The sequence below is a fragment of the Syngnathus typhle genome, linkage group LG3 (genome assembly GCF_033458585.1).
Source record: "Syngnathus typhle isolate RoL2023-S1 ecotype Sweden linkage group LG3, RoL_Styp_1.0, whole genome shotgun sequence".
In the NCBI taxonomy this organism is placed as follows: Eukaryota; Metazoa; Chordata; class Actinopteri; order Syngnathiformes; family Syngnathidae; genus Syngnathus; species Syngnathus typhle.
This window is the reverse complement of record NC_083740.1, coordinates 9,569,879-9,587,360: the sequence shown is the minus strand read 5'-3', so window position 1 is coordinate 9,587,360 and position 17,482 is coordinate 9,569,879. Positions and strand designations below refer to the sequence as shown.

General features: G+C 41.3%; 1 protein-coding gene and 1 long non-coding RNA gene across 2 annotated transcripts in view; one reads left to right on the top strand and one right to left on the bottom strand.

The window, feature by feature from the left end:
- Positions 1–587: 587 nt before the first annotated feature.
- Positions 588–17,482, top strand: part of pkd1a (polycystic kidney disease 1a) — a 39,591-nt gene continuing 22,696 nt past the window's right edge. Inside the window, exons 1-15 of the mRNA XM_061275237.1 lie at positions 588–1,044; positions 8,451–8,522; positions 8,603–8,671; positions 9,938–10,009; positions 10,195–10,358; positions 10,498–10,748; positions 10,931–11,191; positions 11,268–11,436; positions 11,922–12,099; positions 14,402–14,616; positions 14,928–15,049; positions 15,131–15,281; positions 15,733–15,995; positions 16,417–16,791; positions 16,973–17,452. Coding sequence (XP_061131221.1) covers positions 770–1,044; positions 8,451–8,522; positions 8,603–8,671; positions 9,938–10,009; positions 10,195–10,358; positions 10,498–10,748; positions 10,931–11,191; positions 11,268–11,436; positions 11,922–12,099; positions 14,402–14,616; positions 14,928–15,049; positions 15,131–15,281; positions 15,733–15,995; positions 16,417–16,791; positions 16,973–17,452 — 3,117 coding nt within the window. The 5' untranslated portion in view covers positions 588–769. The remainder of the gene's footprint in view (positions 1,045–8,450; positions 8,523–8,602; positions 8,672–9,937; positions 10,010–10,194; positions 10,359–10,497; positions 10,749–10,930; positions 11,192–11,267; positions 11,437–11,921; positions 12,100–14,401; positions 14,617–14,927; positions 15,050–15,130; positions 15,282–15,732; positions 15,996–16,416; positions 16,792–16,972; positions 17,453–17,482) is intronic.
- Positions 15,567–17,326, bottom strand: LOC133151856 (uncharacterized). Its single transcript, XR_009714002.1, has 3 exons — positions 17,173–17,326; positions 16,357–16,785; positions 15,567–16,144 (listed from the first exon to the last, which is right to left on the bottom strand). It is a non-coding gene; the product is annotated as an uncharacterized LOC133151856 (long non-coding RNA).

Below are 17,482 nucleotides of genomic sequence, written 5' to 3'. Positions count from 1 at the left end.
CCCGGAACAGAAAAAAATGCTGTTGTCATCCTTGTGCATCCAAGAAGTCCTTCTCGAAACTACAGCCCATGGCAAGTTCTGCAAACACTTGGTGTAGAAAGAGGCAATGAAGCTTTCAAAACCGAACCGAGGCGTACTTCAGCAGTGCAGAGCTTATGAAGTGCTAATAGAACCAATTTATTTTTTCTTTTTAAAAAAAAAAACAAAAAACAATTTGCTATTCTTTGTTATGGTTTCAATGTGGTTCATTGTTGATGGTTAGAGCTGGAACGGATTACATGGCATTTCAATTTATTTCAATGGGGACATTTAATAGGCCTACGTATATGCAAAAACTGCGTTCAAGGATTGGCCGTGGAATGAATTAAACTTGTAAGTGTTTATACTGTACTGTTTGGTGGATATTTTGTTTGTTTGTATATGCAATAAATACTGTCCAGTTGCAGTTAATTCTCAACGGTGGTTTGCGGAACTGCACAGTGTAGAAAAAGGAGGAGGAGGAAGAGGAGAGAGGAAGTTCCAAACTTTTTTTCCCTTTCTCGTCAGAGAAAGATTCCTCCGAGACGCTCCGTTAGTTTTTCAAAGCGCAGGGAACTTTGGAGAACTAAGCGCAGTTGATCTCGTCCTAAAGTAGATCTTTCATAAATTGGGGCTCTCCTCACATGAAATCCGAGGCAAAAAAAAAGAAAAGAAAAAAAGCGTGTTTGCTTTGGTCCTTCTCAGCCTGCGAGGACTTCCACCATCTGAGGCGATGAGATGTGAGTGAGCTATGCCTTGTGGAAATGGAGCGACTGTAACCACGCGAAAACATGGCGTCTGCGGGCCCAGCTTCTACTTCTTCTCCAGCCTGCTGGTGGCCCTGTGCTGTTTGGAGCCGTGGAGCCTCGGCTCGCAGACGGCCGCCGGCAGGAGCTGCACACCCTGTCCGGTTAACTGCAGCTGCGCGCCTGCGGGGCCCCAGCAGGGCTGCGTGGTCAACTGCTCCAACGTCGGCCTGGAGAGGGCCCCCGGAACGGCAGAGATCCCGCTGCTCACCACTGTGCTGTGAGTCTAATTTACCACACTATATTGCAGTATGCTCTTGTTTCCATTCGGAAATTGGCTCAGCAACAGTATTGTTCACATGGCAAGCAAAATTCAATTATCACTCAAATGACACAACCAATTTGCATCATTAACAGTAGCTCCATCTCGTTCCTCCTCCTCATCATCCCTACCAAAATAATCACCAACATCATAATTGATATTACTCCAATTAGTATCACGATGTACACCACATTACAAGTTCACTCCTCCTGTTATTTTCGCTTAGAATCTCCGATATAACAAAAGATAGTTGATAGAAAATAGCTCCTGCCAATTAACCAATCACGATGATCCTTAATTATAAACGAATGTCTTGCTTCCTGTTTCACTAAAATAAGTCCCTGTCCAAAGCGCTGCAAGAGATCATCATGTGTGCCACTGTATATCCACTTTCACTTTATTGACTCATTTTTTTTGTTTATCTGTGTTTACAACAAATAATGTGAGTTTCTAACTGCCAGCGACATATTGACAGGTAGAAGAATAAATGCATTTCCACTAGGTGGCGAAAGGTTTAATTTAACCTGCGTTGTTGCCATCCAGCACACGGTAATAGCTTTGTGAACAATTAAACGAGCTTGGATTTCGCACTAAATCCGTTATTGAGAAACTGAGACATTTTCATTATTTTATCTTTGTTTATTGGTCTACCATGATATTTTCTAGTGTGAAATATTTGCCTTGGCTCAAAAAAGATTGTGAAGAATGAACACAAAATATATCATCCGAATTGACGGCTTTGCAGAAATTCCAATGATTCATCAGATTAAAGTTTTTGTGAAACTGCATAAAATTATAATGCATACTTTTTTCTTGTAATTCTTCATGGCGCGTGTTTGCGCGCGCGCGGGTGCGCTCGTGTTTGAGACTGAGAATATAGAGGTCGTGTATTATTTTAGGATGCATGAATGTCTAGACTTGTCGTAATTCAGAGTAAAGTTAGTCACCAGAAAAGTGAAACTGGACTTTGTGGCGTGGATCAGCTTGCTGCTCTCTAGTGCTGCAGCAGCAAGAACATTCTGTTCTGATCAGACCCGAGCCATATGTTGTCAATTATTCATTTCCCTTCAAACCATCTACCGTAATTTTCGGACTATAAGTCGCACCGGAGTATAAGTCGCACCAGCCATAAAATGCCCCAAAAAGTGAAAAAAAACATATATATGTATATAAGTCGCTCCTGAGTACAAGTCGCCCCCCCACCCAAACTAAGAAAAAAAACGCGACTTATAGTCCGAAAATTACGGCTCTCATTTAACTTGTAGGTACTTGTAGCATATATACTTACATAGAGATTTCATTCAACAGGCACTGGAATGAACCAGATGTAAAAGTAATAGACTGTGAACTTTCCTATCTTGCTGCCATCTTGCAGTCGGGCAGCATCAAATGAAATGATTGCAATTCATTGTACCATGGTCATCTGATACAAAACTTAAATCCAGCCATCCGTTTTCTATAACGCTTGTCGCGGGCCTGCTGGAGCCTAACCCAGCTGTCTTCGGGCAGTAGGCAGGGGACACCCTGAACTGGTTGCCAGCCAATCGCAGGGCACACGGAGACAAACAACCATCCGCACTCACACTCTCAATTTGGAGTGCTCAATCGTCCTACAATGCATGTTTTTGGAATGTGGGAGGAAAACCCACGCAGGCACAGGGAGACCATGCAAACTCTACGCAGTGAGGGCCGGAATGGAACCAGCAACCTCTGTCAGAAATGTGCATGTAGCATGAATCAATAGCCAAAAAGGAGCTCTCACTTTCAAAAAGGCTGGTGACCTTGCATTTCATTACTTTTAATTGAGGTGCAAAATTGTTGCCCATTGTGATTTGAATGGACTTATTTAACCTTGCGTGGTTTAATGATGCTTAAAACGTGCACACATGGTTTATGGATGACAGTGGTTTACTTGCTTGGATCTGTGGCTGTGCAGGCAACATGGGTTCATCCCACGCAGTGACAGTGTCAACATGAATGGTTGTCCATCTACACGGGCCTTTCTAATAATAAGATTAAGTGTACTATTCGGAATAATCAAGTCAGGGGCAGGCAACTACGTGCATCGGAACATCCAGAGGCACAACGTGGTCCCAAACATAGTAGACTAGACTGCTGTTGGTACAAAAATGGAGTTACGCCCATTTTTGGGCATGGGCGCCAGTCTACCAAAATAGCCTTGGGCGCATCTGTATTGTCAAATCTACTGCGGTCCAGAGCACTTAGTGGGGTTGCCATGGCAACTGGATGCATACACACAGACACACACTGTCCCTCCTCCTTTCCAGATGAAGTAATCATTACAATCGCCTCTGCACACACACACGCACTAGTGCATGTGTGCTTTCACACACAAGTATTGAACACATTGACTGTGTGCAAGGGAGGTTTTTACCATGGCATGAGTCCTTTATGACATCAATCAGAGAAGTGCAGACATTTGAGAGAAAACAAGTAATGCATGGCATGGCCCTATTAACATCTATTTTATTTTTTACTTATATAAGACCTGGAAATCAACCGTCAATCACTCACTCTATGTTTATGAATGAGGCTAAAATTGCTTCCAGTATTTTGTGCCCGTGTTAAAGCTGAGTACGGTATTAGAAACATATTGCGGTAGCTTTTCTACCTTCATCCATCAATTTTGTAAGGCTTGTTCTGATCAGGGTGACGGGGAGCACAATTTGGAAGGGCAGACTACACTTTGGACTGGTGGCCAGTCAATCTCAGGGCACAAATTACGAAAGATGATGGCTGACACTAGGGCTGAGCGATGTGGACAAAATGTCATGTTTCAAAATCCATGCCACATATGTCAAAATAAAAATACACTATTACCGTAATTTTCGGACTATAAGTCGCACCGAAGTCTAAGTCGCTCCAGCCATAAAATGCCCAAAAAAGTGACCCTCCCCCCCATATATATGTATATAAGTCGCTCCTGAGTATAAGTCGCCCCCCCACCCAAACTATGAAAAGAAACGCGACTTATAGTCTGAAAATTACGGTACAATAGAAACTAAATACCAATTCAAAAGGATGTGTAAAGTGCAACTGGTGGCTATACAGCTTTCTTTTGCTTCCTAATTCAAATCATTTAATTGATCTCCATGTCAATATATTGTACAGTGTTCTCTGTCACTGTACAGATCTCATATCTTAGGAATTGGCAAGGGGAGCAAAGTAAAGCCGGTTTTGCTTGAAGTGTAAAATTGTTCAATTTTCAGTTGCAGTGGATTCATCAGACTATTGTTATGTCTTCATCAATGTTTTTACTTTCGGTGTAAAATGTGGTTTGCACTGCTTTCATTGCTGATATTGCTGTTCACTCTGAAGGCGTTTTGTCTCTTAGTATTTGATAAAAATTGATCATCTGATGACTGAGGCCTTCAATTTGAATTTTCCTTCTTTTCTTGGCAATAAAATACCATTTTGATGCAAGCTGTGTGACCAAGGACTCACTTAGTGAACATTTGTTTAAAAAAAATCAATAATAAATGAAGTTCTTGGATAATTGCATTCAAATGTTTGCCACAAAAATTTAAGAACAAAATATAATAAATATTGTAGAAGAATGTTTGCATTTTTTTTTCTCTCACCAGAAGCACTGTATTCCTAAACATTTTTATATGCAATACTAAATGATTATGGAACAGCCTGACACAATTTCATTTACCAGAAACAGTGTCCAATGAGCACATGACTGTGGTGCAGTTTTTTTCATTCTTCCTGCACGCGTTGACGACATGGTCATTATGCGTGTGTGTGTCTGTGTATGTGCATGCGCGCGTGTAAGGCTTTATTTGAGTGAGTGTGTTAAACCGCTGCACACAGCTGCCCAATGTATTCCAGCTGGATACCAGACAATGCAGACAGCAGCAGCTGGAAAAATGGACAGAATGTTCTGGAGAGGAGTGGAGAGTGTTTGTGACCCAACCGGGCCGTTGAATTAAACATTAAGACGTTTCAGACCAAACGTCTTCAATCAATGTCCTCCTCATGCAGACGAGTGCTCTAGAACTCAAATGCCCTCCCTTGGAAATTGTATATGAATGAGAAGTATAAAAAAAAAAAAAAAACCCGCACTGAAGTCTCATAACGCTCAGCAGATCTGACCTCATTTGAGCTGGAGCCAATCATGAGGGACTTTTGAATTCTTAATTCAAGAAATTGCTATTTATTGTTGAAAGCAAAACTGAAACAAATAAATATTATGTATATTAAACTTTTGATTGTTTTTATGGTAGGATGAGTTGATTAATTGGCTAAAAAAAAATTTTAGTTTCCATCACTTAATTCAAAATATGACTTCAATTCAAGCACAAATAAAGATGAATTTTCCGATTTGATCTGCAATGTCCAAAAATATAGAAAAATCTTGATCATTGTTTTACAAAGTAGAAGTAGATGTTCACGAGATTAGTTACTGTTGAGAGGCTGAAGTTACAAGTATGTGGACAATTTTAAACCAAACAAGGTCTGTGACAATTAATCAATCCTCAAAAATAGTTATCGATTAGTTTGATAATCAATTAGTTGTTGACTAATCCACAAATTGCTGAGCCTGTAATGAAATTCAAACCATAAAATAGATTTGTTTTCAAAATAGAAAATAAATAAAAAAGCAGGGGTGTGAACAATAAGACAAAAAAATGCCTACTTTGTACAATTTGGCCTCCTCATCTCCACATTTACTCATCCGCTGCATCTCTTAACACCTGGTTACTCGTCTCTTTTAACGCCATCATCCTTTGAATGTCACATTCACCCAGAAGCGGGAACACGGAAAAACAAGGAGGCCCGAAAGACAGGGTGAGGCAGCAGCAGAAGGGAAGGATGGATGAAAGTGACCACAGAGCAGTCTGTGTTTAGTGGGTTAGTGGAGCGCTGCTCTCCACTCTTAGAGACTTTGACCACTCCGCCACCCCGATGCAGAAAATCCGATCTCTTATGTGACCAGACCTGCTGCACGTATTCAAGACTGCTTCTATTTAATCTCTGTCATTTAAACCTCCATTAATATCACCGGGGGGAATTCTCATCTGTTCTGAGGACACATATCTTTTCCTCTATTCATATTCTATCCAGTGTGTGTGCTTCTATCCACCAGCACAGAATAAGTGGCACCAGACAGGCCATATAAGGAGTGGTTAGATCATTGGCCACACCGTTCGTAAAACAGAACCATATGTGTGCTGCGGGTGTTTGCGAGCAGCACTATAGCTCGAGTGTGCCTTTGCCCCGTGCGCACGTCTAATTAAAACAGTGCTTCTCAAATAGTGGGGCGCGCCCCCCTTGGGGGGCGCCGTGCTATACCTGGGGGGGCGCGTGTGACCCTGGGGAACAGGCTTTTTTTTTGCAGTACTAGAATAAAGTGTAATTGCGCATCTTCCCAGCAGGGGGCAGTGGCGCTCTCATTGTTACTTCTATGACGTTTGCGACAGTGCAACATTTTACGACTTACAAGACAAGTTAGGAAAGTCACGTTGGGGAGGGGGGGGGGCGCCAATAGTTTTCTTCTTGCTAGGGGGGGGCGTAACAGAAAATAATTGAGAAGCACTGAATTAAAACCACGTGTGACCAAAGGTAGCAGAGAGAACAGGAGCCTGTTGCTATAGATATGCTGAAGGTCAATCTATATGGCCGTGACAAACTCCCTTCATGTCTCATCCAAGCTATCTTCCCACTAAAAAGAAGTCCGATCGTTTCTGAATCGGAGCCGACTTGAACGCACACACCTGCCGTGGAGAGCAGGCGAGGTGTCAGCCCAATGTGTTAAGCATCAGCTCATAGATCAAGCGTCTTTGCGCTGCTCCTTCGTTTTATCGGGCTGATGACTTTAGCAGAGGAAGAAGGCTCTTGCTCTCCATCTTTCTTACACAGCTAGTCTGGAATGTTCAGATGTTTCCTTTTGGGAATGGGCGTCCTTCTCGGTTCACACACACTAGAAAGAGAGTGAGCAAGAGGTGCGTTCCCATACACTCAAAGTCTCATTTGCAGGTTGTTTTAATACCCCCTGAGGTGATATTAGTGTCTACTGTGCACATAATGAGGGTGCAACATGCTAGGCACAATGTGCTCTTTATTAGTTCATTATGTAACTTGAAGCCGTCGTCTTGCAATGGCACTGTCCTCTCGCAACCTCGGGCTCGCTCGATTTATTCTTCCCCCTTTGTTTCACCGACCTCACGTGCAGCTCAGCCAGTACTGTGAAGCCTCAATGAAGCTGAAATCACCCAAGTGTGTTCCACACCAGCCCACCTTGTTTGTGTTGGCAAAGATTCGGCTCTTTTCACTTCCTTTTGTCATGATCAATTTACCACCAGGATGAACACTGAAATGTGTTGGTGCCATGACGTTTTCATACAATGTGGTAAAATGCAAAGACAATGTTTTGGAATGTAAAATATTGACTAAAATGAATGTAATCAGTTTAATGGAACAACATAATGGAACATGCTATTGGAGGGATGATGGATCATCAAATTCCTGATTAAGGCAGCATCACATTCCTTGTGAGTTGATCATTTCATAAAAAATAGAATTTTATCTTGGCAGTGCGATTGCATTGAAGAGGGGGAAAAAAAGAGTAATGAGAAAATTCTCACACAAATGTAACACAAAGAAGCAGCTGCTATCTCTCTCGAGACCCGCCATACATTCATCGAGTAACACACGCATGTTCGCTCACATGATGATCGAACAGAGCCACAAACTTTTGTATACCGTATTTTCCGGACTATAAGGCGCACTTAAAAACCTAGAATTTTTTCAAAAGCCTAAATTTAAACTGGCCCGAAGCATTGTGTCATGAAATCAATCATAAGTGGCCCGCTGAAGACTATGAATCATGAATCAAAAAGACTATGGATCAATATTTTGTGATTATAAAGTCATTTGTTGCGTCTGAAGTTGAAATAAAAAAGATAAAATGAAGAATGATTTGATTTGGATTAAAAATCTGACATGATGCATTAATGGTGCGCCTTATATAAGGACAACGTTTCAAAATGGGCCATTCATTGAAGGTGCCCCTTATAGTCCGGAAAATACGGTAATTATACAACTTTAGGAAAGGGGGTGTCAAACTTGTTTTCATTGCAGGCCTTTCTGTAGCTGCCCTCATATGACAGTAAAACCACAGAAATATGTATTTGCTAGGCATGTAACAGTACACCAAAAAATCACAGTTAGGTACAGAGGCACTTTTATCCCATTTATAGGTACTTCATTTCCAAGCACTGCAGTCCTTGTAATTCTAAAGCCTGCAATGTATTTACAGCATCAAAAGTGTGTTTTATATATATATAGATATACTATATGGTCTGGTCTTTTAGTCAATTTGATGTTTTGTTCCACAGAGATCTTTCTAAGAATCACATCTCTTCCCTTGATACAACTCTGCTAAATCGACTCCCTGGTCTTCGAGAGCTGTGAGTATACACACATGTGTTTGTGTTTGTGATCTCATCTGTGCACGATTCAGTCAATCACGCAGCTCTCCATTTTACAGATATTTACAAGGTAACAGGATTGTAATTCTGCCCAGAGGAGTATTCTGCTGCGGGCCATTGTCAGTCCTGTGAGTACAATCGCAAATGATCATCTACGAGATGTAAATTATGGCTTTATTGAAAGTGGTCGCACATATAACAGAATATGTTGCAACAGGTTTGCAACAAGTCAATGAGCAAACATTGCTATGGCATATGGAGTTCAAGCTCCTAGCATTAAAATAAAAGTCTTTGGGAGGTTTTTAAGAATAAATATTATATTGTTGAGTAGAAACAACTCACGAATATTCAGTATAAACTATTTGGTTTTATTCACTTCTATGACTATGTCAAAGGATGTCTTATTGTGAAAGCACCAAAAAAGATTGGAGTCTGTTGCCCTGCACGAATATTAAATCAACCTTCCACACAAATTAAGATAAATTACAGTTTACTGCTCGAGGCTTGCTGCACACCTCTCCCTCTTCCATGTGTCAAGCCATCTGTTCTTCTATTCATTAGCTTATTTCTTCCATTTCTTTATTTCTTCCACCAATTTAAAAAAAGGTTTGTGTGATGAGAAGGGCCGGTGGTTTCCGTCGGCTACTTCCAAAACCACCACAACAACAGCCCCATTATGTAGCGTGCTGGGTCGGAGGCTGGAAAGAAGCAGGCTAAGAGCAGAGAAATGAATGTTTGCTTGATTAATATAGAATGAAGTCTGGTGCAACACACATGCACTTAAATGTATATATGTAGCTGCAATCATAACTATTTTGTCATGGGCATGAGCTACATACGTATATGGCATTTGTCACAATAACAAATCGCAGCCTTTGCAATTCGCAATTTGCGTTTTATCATATTGCAATTTTTTTTTAATCATTTTGTAATTATATTGCCAATGCAATTAATTGTTCGCCACCAATGGATAATCACCGTTTTTTTTAACCCATTGCATGGCGCATATATTGTACATCAATTTCAATAGAGTTTCAGATTTGTTTTCAACGCAGGCCTCTCAGTCGTTATGGTTGTCCTCGGGGCAGACAACTATAACAGTGAATGTCTGCTGGTCGCTAGGTGAATATAGTACAGTAGAAATAAATTTAAAAAAAAGAAATAATAATAAAATAATAAAATAAATGATAATGAATAAATAAAAAATATTTTTTCTTTCTGGTTTTCTCATTCTGAATATTCAAATATGGCAAATAATACAAAGCTTCCTGTTAGTTTGCAGACAAAGTCCTTGAACAAAACCATTGGCAGATGCAATCTTTTCTCATCCTCAACAGAAATAGGATATTTTTCCTCTTGCTGTCAACATTGATTGTCTGCTCTATTTTCACCAGTGACTTGAGCAACAACCAAATCACCAAGATAGAAGAAAGAATATGTGATGACCTGTGCAATTTAACGCTCATGTAAGTAAGCCCGACTCTGTTATATATCTCACCTCTTGTTTTTCTGCTTCAGTTGCTTCACCCAGAATTGCACAATTCATTTCTGTCGAATGCCAACTGTAGCAGTTACTGCAAATGTATTGTGTAAAAAAAAAAATGGATTGGATCATTTTTGTTCTGCTTTGTCATTGTCTTTTCCTACGCAGTGACCTAAGCAGTAACCCCTTTGAGTGCGATTGTAAGCTCTTCCACTTGGTCAACTGGCTCCAAGAGAAAGGGGTACGAGTTCGTCGGCCCGATGCCATGCTCTGTAACCAGCCTCCTGAGCTCCGTCGCCAACCTCTGCTCAACGTCAGAGTGCTCACTTGCGGTACGAAGCAATAAACCTTCTGCCTCTGTCCAATTTCTGCTTTACCACCGACAATCTATCCTTTTTCCATTGGTGGAAGCATTGAGAGAGCATATCGTATTTAATGTAGGTCAAAGTATTTAATCCCGTCTTTTTCCAGGTCTGAATTACGCCGCTTGTCTGGAGGACGGCAGCAGTGGAGGAGGGGGACGTAGCGAACTTGTCATCTTCTCGTCCTCCACGCCGGGCAACTTCACGCGGGAACAATGTAACAGCATGTGTTTCGCTGCGTCACACCGCTATGGAGGCCTGGGGGCCAGGCAGGAGTGTCTCTGTAGTACAAACTCTGAGCCCAACTTCATCAGTGAATCTCAGTGTTCTGCTGCCTGTACCAACGCCAGTGTCATGAAGGTACACACTGACATGAACAGTCTTCTTTAGTGCTTGGTTGCTCATGTTTAGTGTACATACAATAGATCACTACTAACCAAGCGACACATTTCATAAATTTTGCTTCGAATTTTAATCATGACAAGATCTTTTATTTTAATTACAGTTCTCTGTGTTTCTAATGTCTCTGCTCTGGTTCTCAGGAATGTGGGTGGACTCTAGCCCACGATGTATTTGCAGTAGACTTCTCCATCTTATTGAAGCCCCTCCCACTTCAAAGCGTTCACAACAGCATCAGTTTCTCAGCTGCCTCCTCTGTCACACCAGTAACGCTATCCTGGGAGTTTGGCGACCTTTCACCTCGTGTCAACACCTCGGCAACCGAAGTCACCATGGCGACGCACAAATATGGACTTCCGGGAAAGTATGTGGTCAGTTTGACAGCCTGGGCTGGACACAAGGAGGTGAGATTTTCTTTTTGCTGTTGATGATGTAATAACTGTGCTGCATATGATTGATCATCCATTTCTATGTGTTCAGGTTGCTGCACGTGGAGAAGTGACTGTGGCACTTCCTCCTAAACTGGAGCTGCACTGCCCAACTCTTGCTGTGGCCAATGGGAGTCTGGAAATCACGCTTGTTAGCTGGGGAGCTCTTGACCTAAATGTAGACTGGGAGATCACAAAAAATGATGTGCAAGTTGCAAAAGGTGAGCAAAAACATTCCATTCAATCCATCAAACTCTTACAAGCACAGTATGTTAAATATGTACCATGTGTTTTGACCACAGAAAGATTTTAGGTTAAATTATACATGCATGACACTTGAGCATCGTCAATGTTTTTTTTGTTTTTTTTTTACCAATAAGGAGACATTGTATGTATACAGATTGAGTCACACACATTCATTTGGATGATATGGCCTTTTGTGAGACTTGCAGCAAGAGTTTTGAAAGGCCACTTAAAATAAAATAGCTTTTTTTAATGTCACATGTAGAGTATATTTGTGGAAATAAAAGCTGCAATGTTATCTTTTATGTCAAATCCATGTTTTCCATCTGAAGCCAACATTAAGGAATTGGGCAAACTGTTAGCATACTTTTAGAATGGAAGTGCATTTTTTGCTGTTCCTTGCACAGAAAAAAGTTCTATTTTGTCAAAAATGTCGTTGCTTTTTTCCTTCTCCTTCTGCCAGCTTCTCCTCACTGTCCAAAAGATGGGGTCTACCACATCGAGTCTTCATGCTGTTTCCAGATTGTTCCAGGGGAAATGAGCTGGACTGATGCTCATCAACAATGTTTAGATCGTGGTGGAAATCTGGCAATAGTCAGAGGTGACACGCTGCGCAACCTGCTGGCTCATAAAATTACACAGTGAGTGTTTCTGTCCAGATTAAGTGTTTTCAACTTTATCTCTGGGATCTATTTTTGCATTGCTGTGTGTCTTGGTGTTTATCAAACTGACACAAAAATAAATAATTGTGGCCATATTTTGATTAGTATTTCAACGTGACATTTTCTAATATGTACTTTGAAGAAATCTTTTTCGAGACATTAGAGGTTAGTCGAAAGAATAATAATTAGTGTTTCGATGTGACATTTTCTAAGATGTACATCAATGCATCCGCTGGGCCCACCCGCAAATTCCTTTGTAAACTGTTCCAAATGTACACTGAAAATTAATTAATACTCTTATAAACCAAATTTGCGTACCTTAAAATATATTACCTAAAATATATGAATATTTCCAATTCAAGCCCAAGAGGAAACAATATGGGTACATACTTTAAAACTGTTAATGTGCACAGTGCTATTTGGAGCCACGATGATAGCGCCTCATTTTTTTCCCCCACCTCCACTACCATTTCGACAATTAGATGTCATAGATAAGGGCCAGCAGATGCACGCCTGAGTAAAAAAAAAAAAAAAAAAACAGCCATAGATATAAATAGGTTGATGCCACATGCTTCTTTGAGATGCACACCTACGGCGACGCTAATTTATTGAATTAAGATAAAGACTGTCCATGTTTTTCTTCATCCCCACTGCCACTGTGGCCGCCATGTTAAGTCACATAAACACAGAGGTCAATATAAACATTACAAAAATCCTTATTTAAAAAAAAAAAAAAGGCTAAAATGTTTTGTCAACAATTGGAGTCACATCAAGCATGTCCAGAAAATTATTTTGAAATATGTATATTGAAAAGTATTTTATAGGTATAGAAACCAGAATGAATTTGAGGTTGCCAGAACATCTGCGATATGAAATAAACCTTTTGCCAAGTCCAGTCTTATATAGGTATATAAAAACAGCATATCTCTGGCGTCTGCGGAATCCTCATATTTCCCGAAACATACATTTTTAGGGGAACCCCAAAACTGGACAACTTGTTCAACCATTAACATTGCATTGTGAAAGACACCAAGCCATTTTCAGCTTGGTCAATCATTTGTAGTATACATTTCTGAAAAAATATGAAATTCACCAAAATTTGACTTATGAGGTTTTGGCGATATCAAAACACATTTCAAACAACCACTTGAAATATCTAGAATATTTATAACTAGTAATGATGTGACCTTTCCCATCTTATCAATGATTCTTCTTGCACTGTTGCACTACTTTTTCCCCATTTCAGTGAATGGTGTTTTTTAATTTTTTTTAAAGAGATGCAAAGACAAGACTGCAAAACATTCAATTGCTACTCAGCAATTTATTTCTCAATTACAAAGAGCAAAGTGGTTTGGATGACGTAACCAAATGTCCTTAGCTTAATTGTAAGTGTTGGGAATGTAGTTTATGTAAGGTGATTTACATCAGATCAGCTTTGTTGGATTCATCTTTTTACAGTTGAGACTGTAAGTTTGGTGTTTAGTGTTGAGGTTCAAGAACAGCACATCTGGAAAAGCACAGCTGCGTGATAAGTTTGACACCCTACGAGGAAGAGACCTGTGTGTGTGTCCGAGTGTGTGTGTGTGTGTGTGTGTGTGTAAATTGCTGTAGACCGAAGCGAAAGAGAGAGGAAAAAACTGCTGTAATGGAGTTTCTCCCCACCCAGCTTCCTCGTATGTCATGCCGCCCCCTTGCTTACATAAGGATTTTTTTTCTTTCCTTGTCTATTTGTTTTTTGTCCCGAGACTTGGTTATTTGTTTACTTTGCTTGTATTTTAACCTCTGCCTTCTTCAGACGTCGTTTTCACAGATGTGGCAAGTGGACAAAATATTGGTGAGGGGTGACTGAAATGCCTTTCTCAAAACCCTAAACTAAAAGGATTTCAAATAAAAAACATTATGGTTGCGACTTTGACACGTATCTCGATGAGAATTGTGTTCAGTCTAATAGATTGTACGAGCTCATTTTAGGGATGGTAATGACAAGGACATATTGTTGGGCATCGATCAAAGCACACCATCAAGCACTGCTCTCAAACCTTTCCGTCCTGGTTGCACACAATTGATTTGCAATTTCCCACTCATCTAGCAGCCAATCGCTATGTCTGAACATCTTTTAAAAGGAGCTGTTAGACTTGACACTAATCAATACAGTAGATGGGTGTTTAATCATTTGGAACTTTTTCCTTGTGTTTGTCAACTTTTCAACTTGAGTGACCGCAATTCTGAGAGCGAAACATTTGTTGCGTTAATCAATATAGCCTGTCTTTTGCCTCACCAGGGAACGAGGAGTGTGGCTCGGGTTGAGCGACGTCACGTCTCCGGGAAGGCTGCGCTGGGTCGACGGCTCTGAGGCCCAGAATGGAGAGGAAGGCCTGCCACCTCGTTTCCCAATCTCCCGCGGCAATTTTTGTGTATCCCTTGATCAGCGTGCTCAGACCAGTTTGCACCCGTGCAACACCAAGCGGGCATTTGTCTGTCAGTATAGCCCTCAAGGTAAGTTTTTAAAAGTAGAAAAGTTATTATGACGCACTGGAATAATGAATAAACGTGTTTTTGTTTGCTTATATAACAATATTAAGGATGGCCAAAATCAGGCATTTACCAACTTGCTGGTTAATATTTGTGAGGACTTGGAATGTTTTGTATCATCTCCCCAGTATTTCAGGATTTTTAATATATTTAGCCCACTTTTGGCAACTCTCCTGCATACTTCAGAAACTGTTTCTTATTTTTAGAAGTTGAATGCATTTCTGGTTTGGTTCATCGTCTTATTTCCTTTGTTGTTGTTTTTTCCCCTCTAATAGTACAAATTCCAGATGGAGGGCTCCACATGGTTGGCCTGGCAGTCTTTCCTTTCCATAATTCATTGCTTCTGGCGCATGTTGCTTCACTCTCTACTGCCCAGACAGCCAGCACTGGCATCGAGGTGAGGAGGAATATCAGCGTGTTCTTGTCTCATCAAATCTTCTTCCTGACATGTTTCTATTTTGTTATGCTTCTTCTTCAGTTGCTACTGTTCCCGGCGCTGAGCTTTGTTCATGCGGGTCGTCTGTCTTCCCTTGAGTTTGTCGTGCAGGAGCGTAGCTCACTCGTCCGCATCCGATTCCAGATCTACCGCCCTCATTGTGATTATCCCGGCTCGCATCTGCTCCTGCCGGGTGAGTCTCTCCCTCGAATGACCTGTGAAAGATATTCCTGCTGTGTATCAACCCGTGCTAAGAAACAAATCTGTGCTCGCAAGTTGTCTTAAGTGGTTATGTAGGCAAACTTTGAATGAACAGCACCTCCTGCCCTTTTTCCCCATGCATCTCTATGAATGTGCTGCAGGAAGAGTGATGATGTGATGATTAAAAAGGTGTAATGCACCTTTATAATGGACATTATTATGCCCCTCCCACATAGCTAACCAAAATATTAGGAACACAGAGTTTCTCACAGCATCGTTGATTTTTCACTTGTTCTTTTTAATACAGGGAGAACAGTGACTGTGTTAATCCTAAAAAAATATTCTCATCTTTATCTGATACATTTGTTTTTGTATCATTTTGTCTAACTCTATTAGTATTCTCCAATGTTAGTGATCCTAAAATAAATTGTGTTCTGTTTTAGGTTGTCATGGTCCAGTTTGCGCACCAGTGGCGATATGTGTTCCAGATGTCTCCAGAAACGCCGATCCGCCCTCTTGCCCCCGATTACAACAGTGGTGTCCATTCCAGCAACAATGCCTGGACCTCTCTAGTCCTTGTCAGCCATCTTCCTGCCTTAATTGCACCGAAGGTCAGCACCTTCCTCCTGGTGCTCTGAGGCCTCGCTATACTTTACAAGACGAGGTGGCCTTCACACTGCCTGCAGGACCAGCAGCAAATGTTCTGGTGAGAGAACTTTATTTTTTGTCAGCATTTTCAGTGATTGTCGTAGGATGGGAAATATTTCAAATAAAAATAGCTAATGACTTCCATTTGACACTGTTTACGGGGAGATCGGATAAACAGCTAAGAGATTGCAGCTGTTCGCCGGTCCACTGCAAAGAATCAAGTTGAGCTGAGATTAGTTTTTTTTAATAAAGGGTACCCTCACAACTTGACACAATCCTTTCAGGACACTTTTCAAACTCTGATTTGTTGTGACTTTTAATTAATGTTAACTATTGGTAATAATAGAAATTGAATTCAACGGTTGCATAAAGTTTTGGAATATTGTTGCCAAGTATGATGTTAAAAAAAAAAAGCTTACTATTGATGTAATGTGGATCTTCTTTTAACATCCACTGGCTTAAACCCCACTTTTCTTTAGGTGCAAGAGCAGTTAGAAGACCTCTTGGTTTCCGCTGGTGACGTCATTGGCCTTCAACACGACGCTGACCCAGGCTCGCTCCTTCGATGCCAGTCCTCCCCAACCTCACCGTGGCGACAGCTTGTTTTAGCCCTCAACCATTCCGAGTGGATCATGATGAACACCAGCAGAGAGTCGGCAGACATTTCAGATGGCCACAGTGTTGACCCTCGACCCCATCTTGACTTGGACTCCCTGCTGAAGGCTGGTGAGGGAGAATGGCTGGAGCAAGTGGTGTGCCCCATCAGAGTGCTCTATGTGGGACACAGCGAGATCTCGCTGCAGGGAGCGCAGCTGTCTGCCGGCCTGTCCCAGCCTGGACTCTACACCCTGCAGGTAAGACACAAAAGTATGCCAGATCTCAGCATGCATTTGACCCATATCAAACATAGCGGGGGCCATACACACAGAATGTCTACTATGACTCATACCAGTCTTAGATAAAACCAACAATCTGAATATTACATTCGTAATAAGGTTTGCAATAAGTGAGCTGACTTTGTTCACTTCATTCCAGGTGACCTCTGCTGAACCCTCCTATAGAACCTTTGCATCATGCCCGTTGCAAATTATTCCTCCTTTGGGGTTGACCATTTTACACCCGCCTCTCTGGAATGGAAGCCTCTATCTGCAGTCCAACAACACACACGTGCTCCTCCATGTCCAGTCCCGGTACACCACAAGGGTATCTCAACGAGGAAGTAATCACAGTGTTACCTTTCAGCCAAATTGTCCTTCAAGTTTTTTACCCGGGAGCCCCACACTGTGCAAGCCCAGCTCGCAGTCAGCCATGGAGGTCACAGAACCGAGCCAGTACGCAATAGTGGATCTAAATTTAGCGGCAGAGAAGCAAGAGGGGCTAATTCAGGTGGAGCTGCAAGCCTATAATAATCTGACACAATCCAGTTTGACTGTGACTGTTCACGTGGAAGAACCACTAAAAGGGTTGGTGGTCCAGCCCTATCCTGCTCACAGGGTGCTGATGGAATCAGTTGTGGTGAGTTTGATAGTTCTTATCTTTACTTCT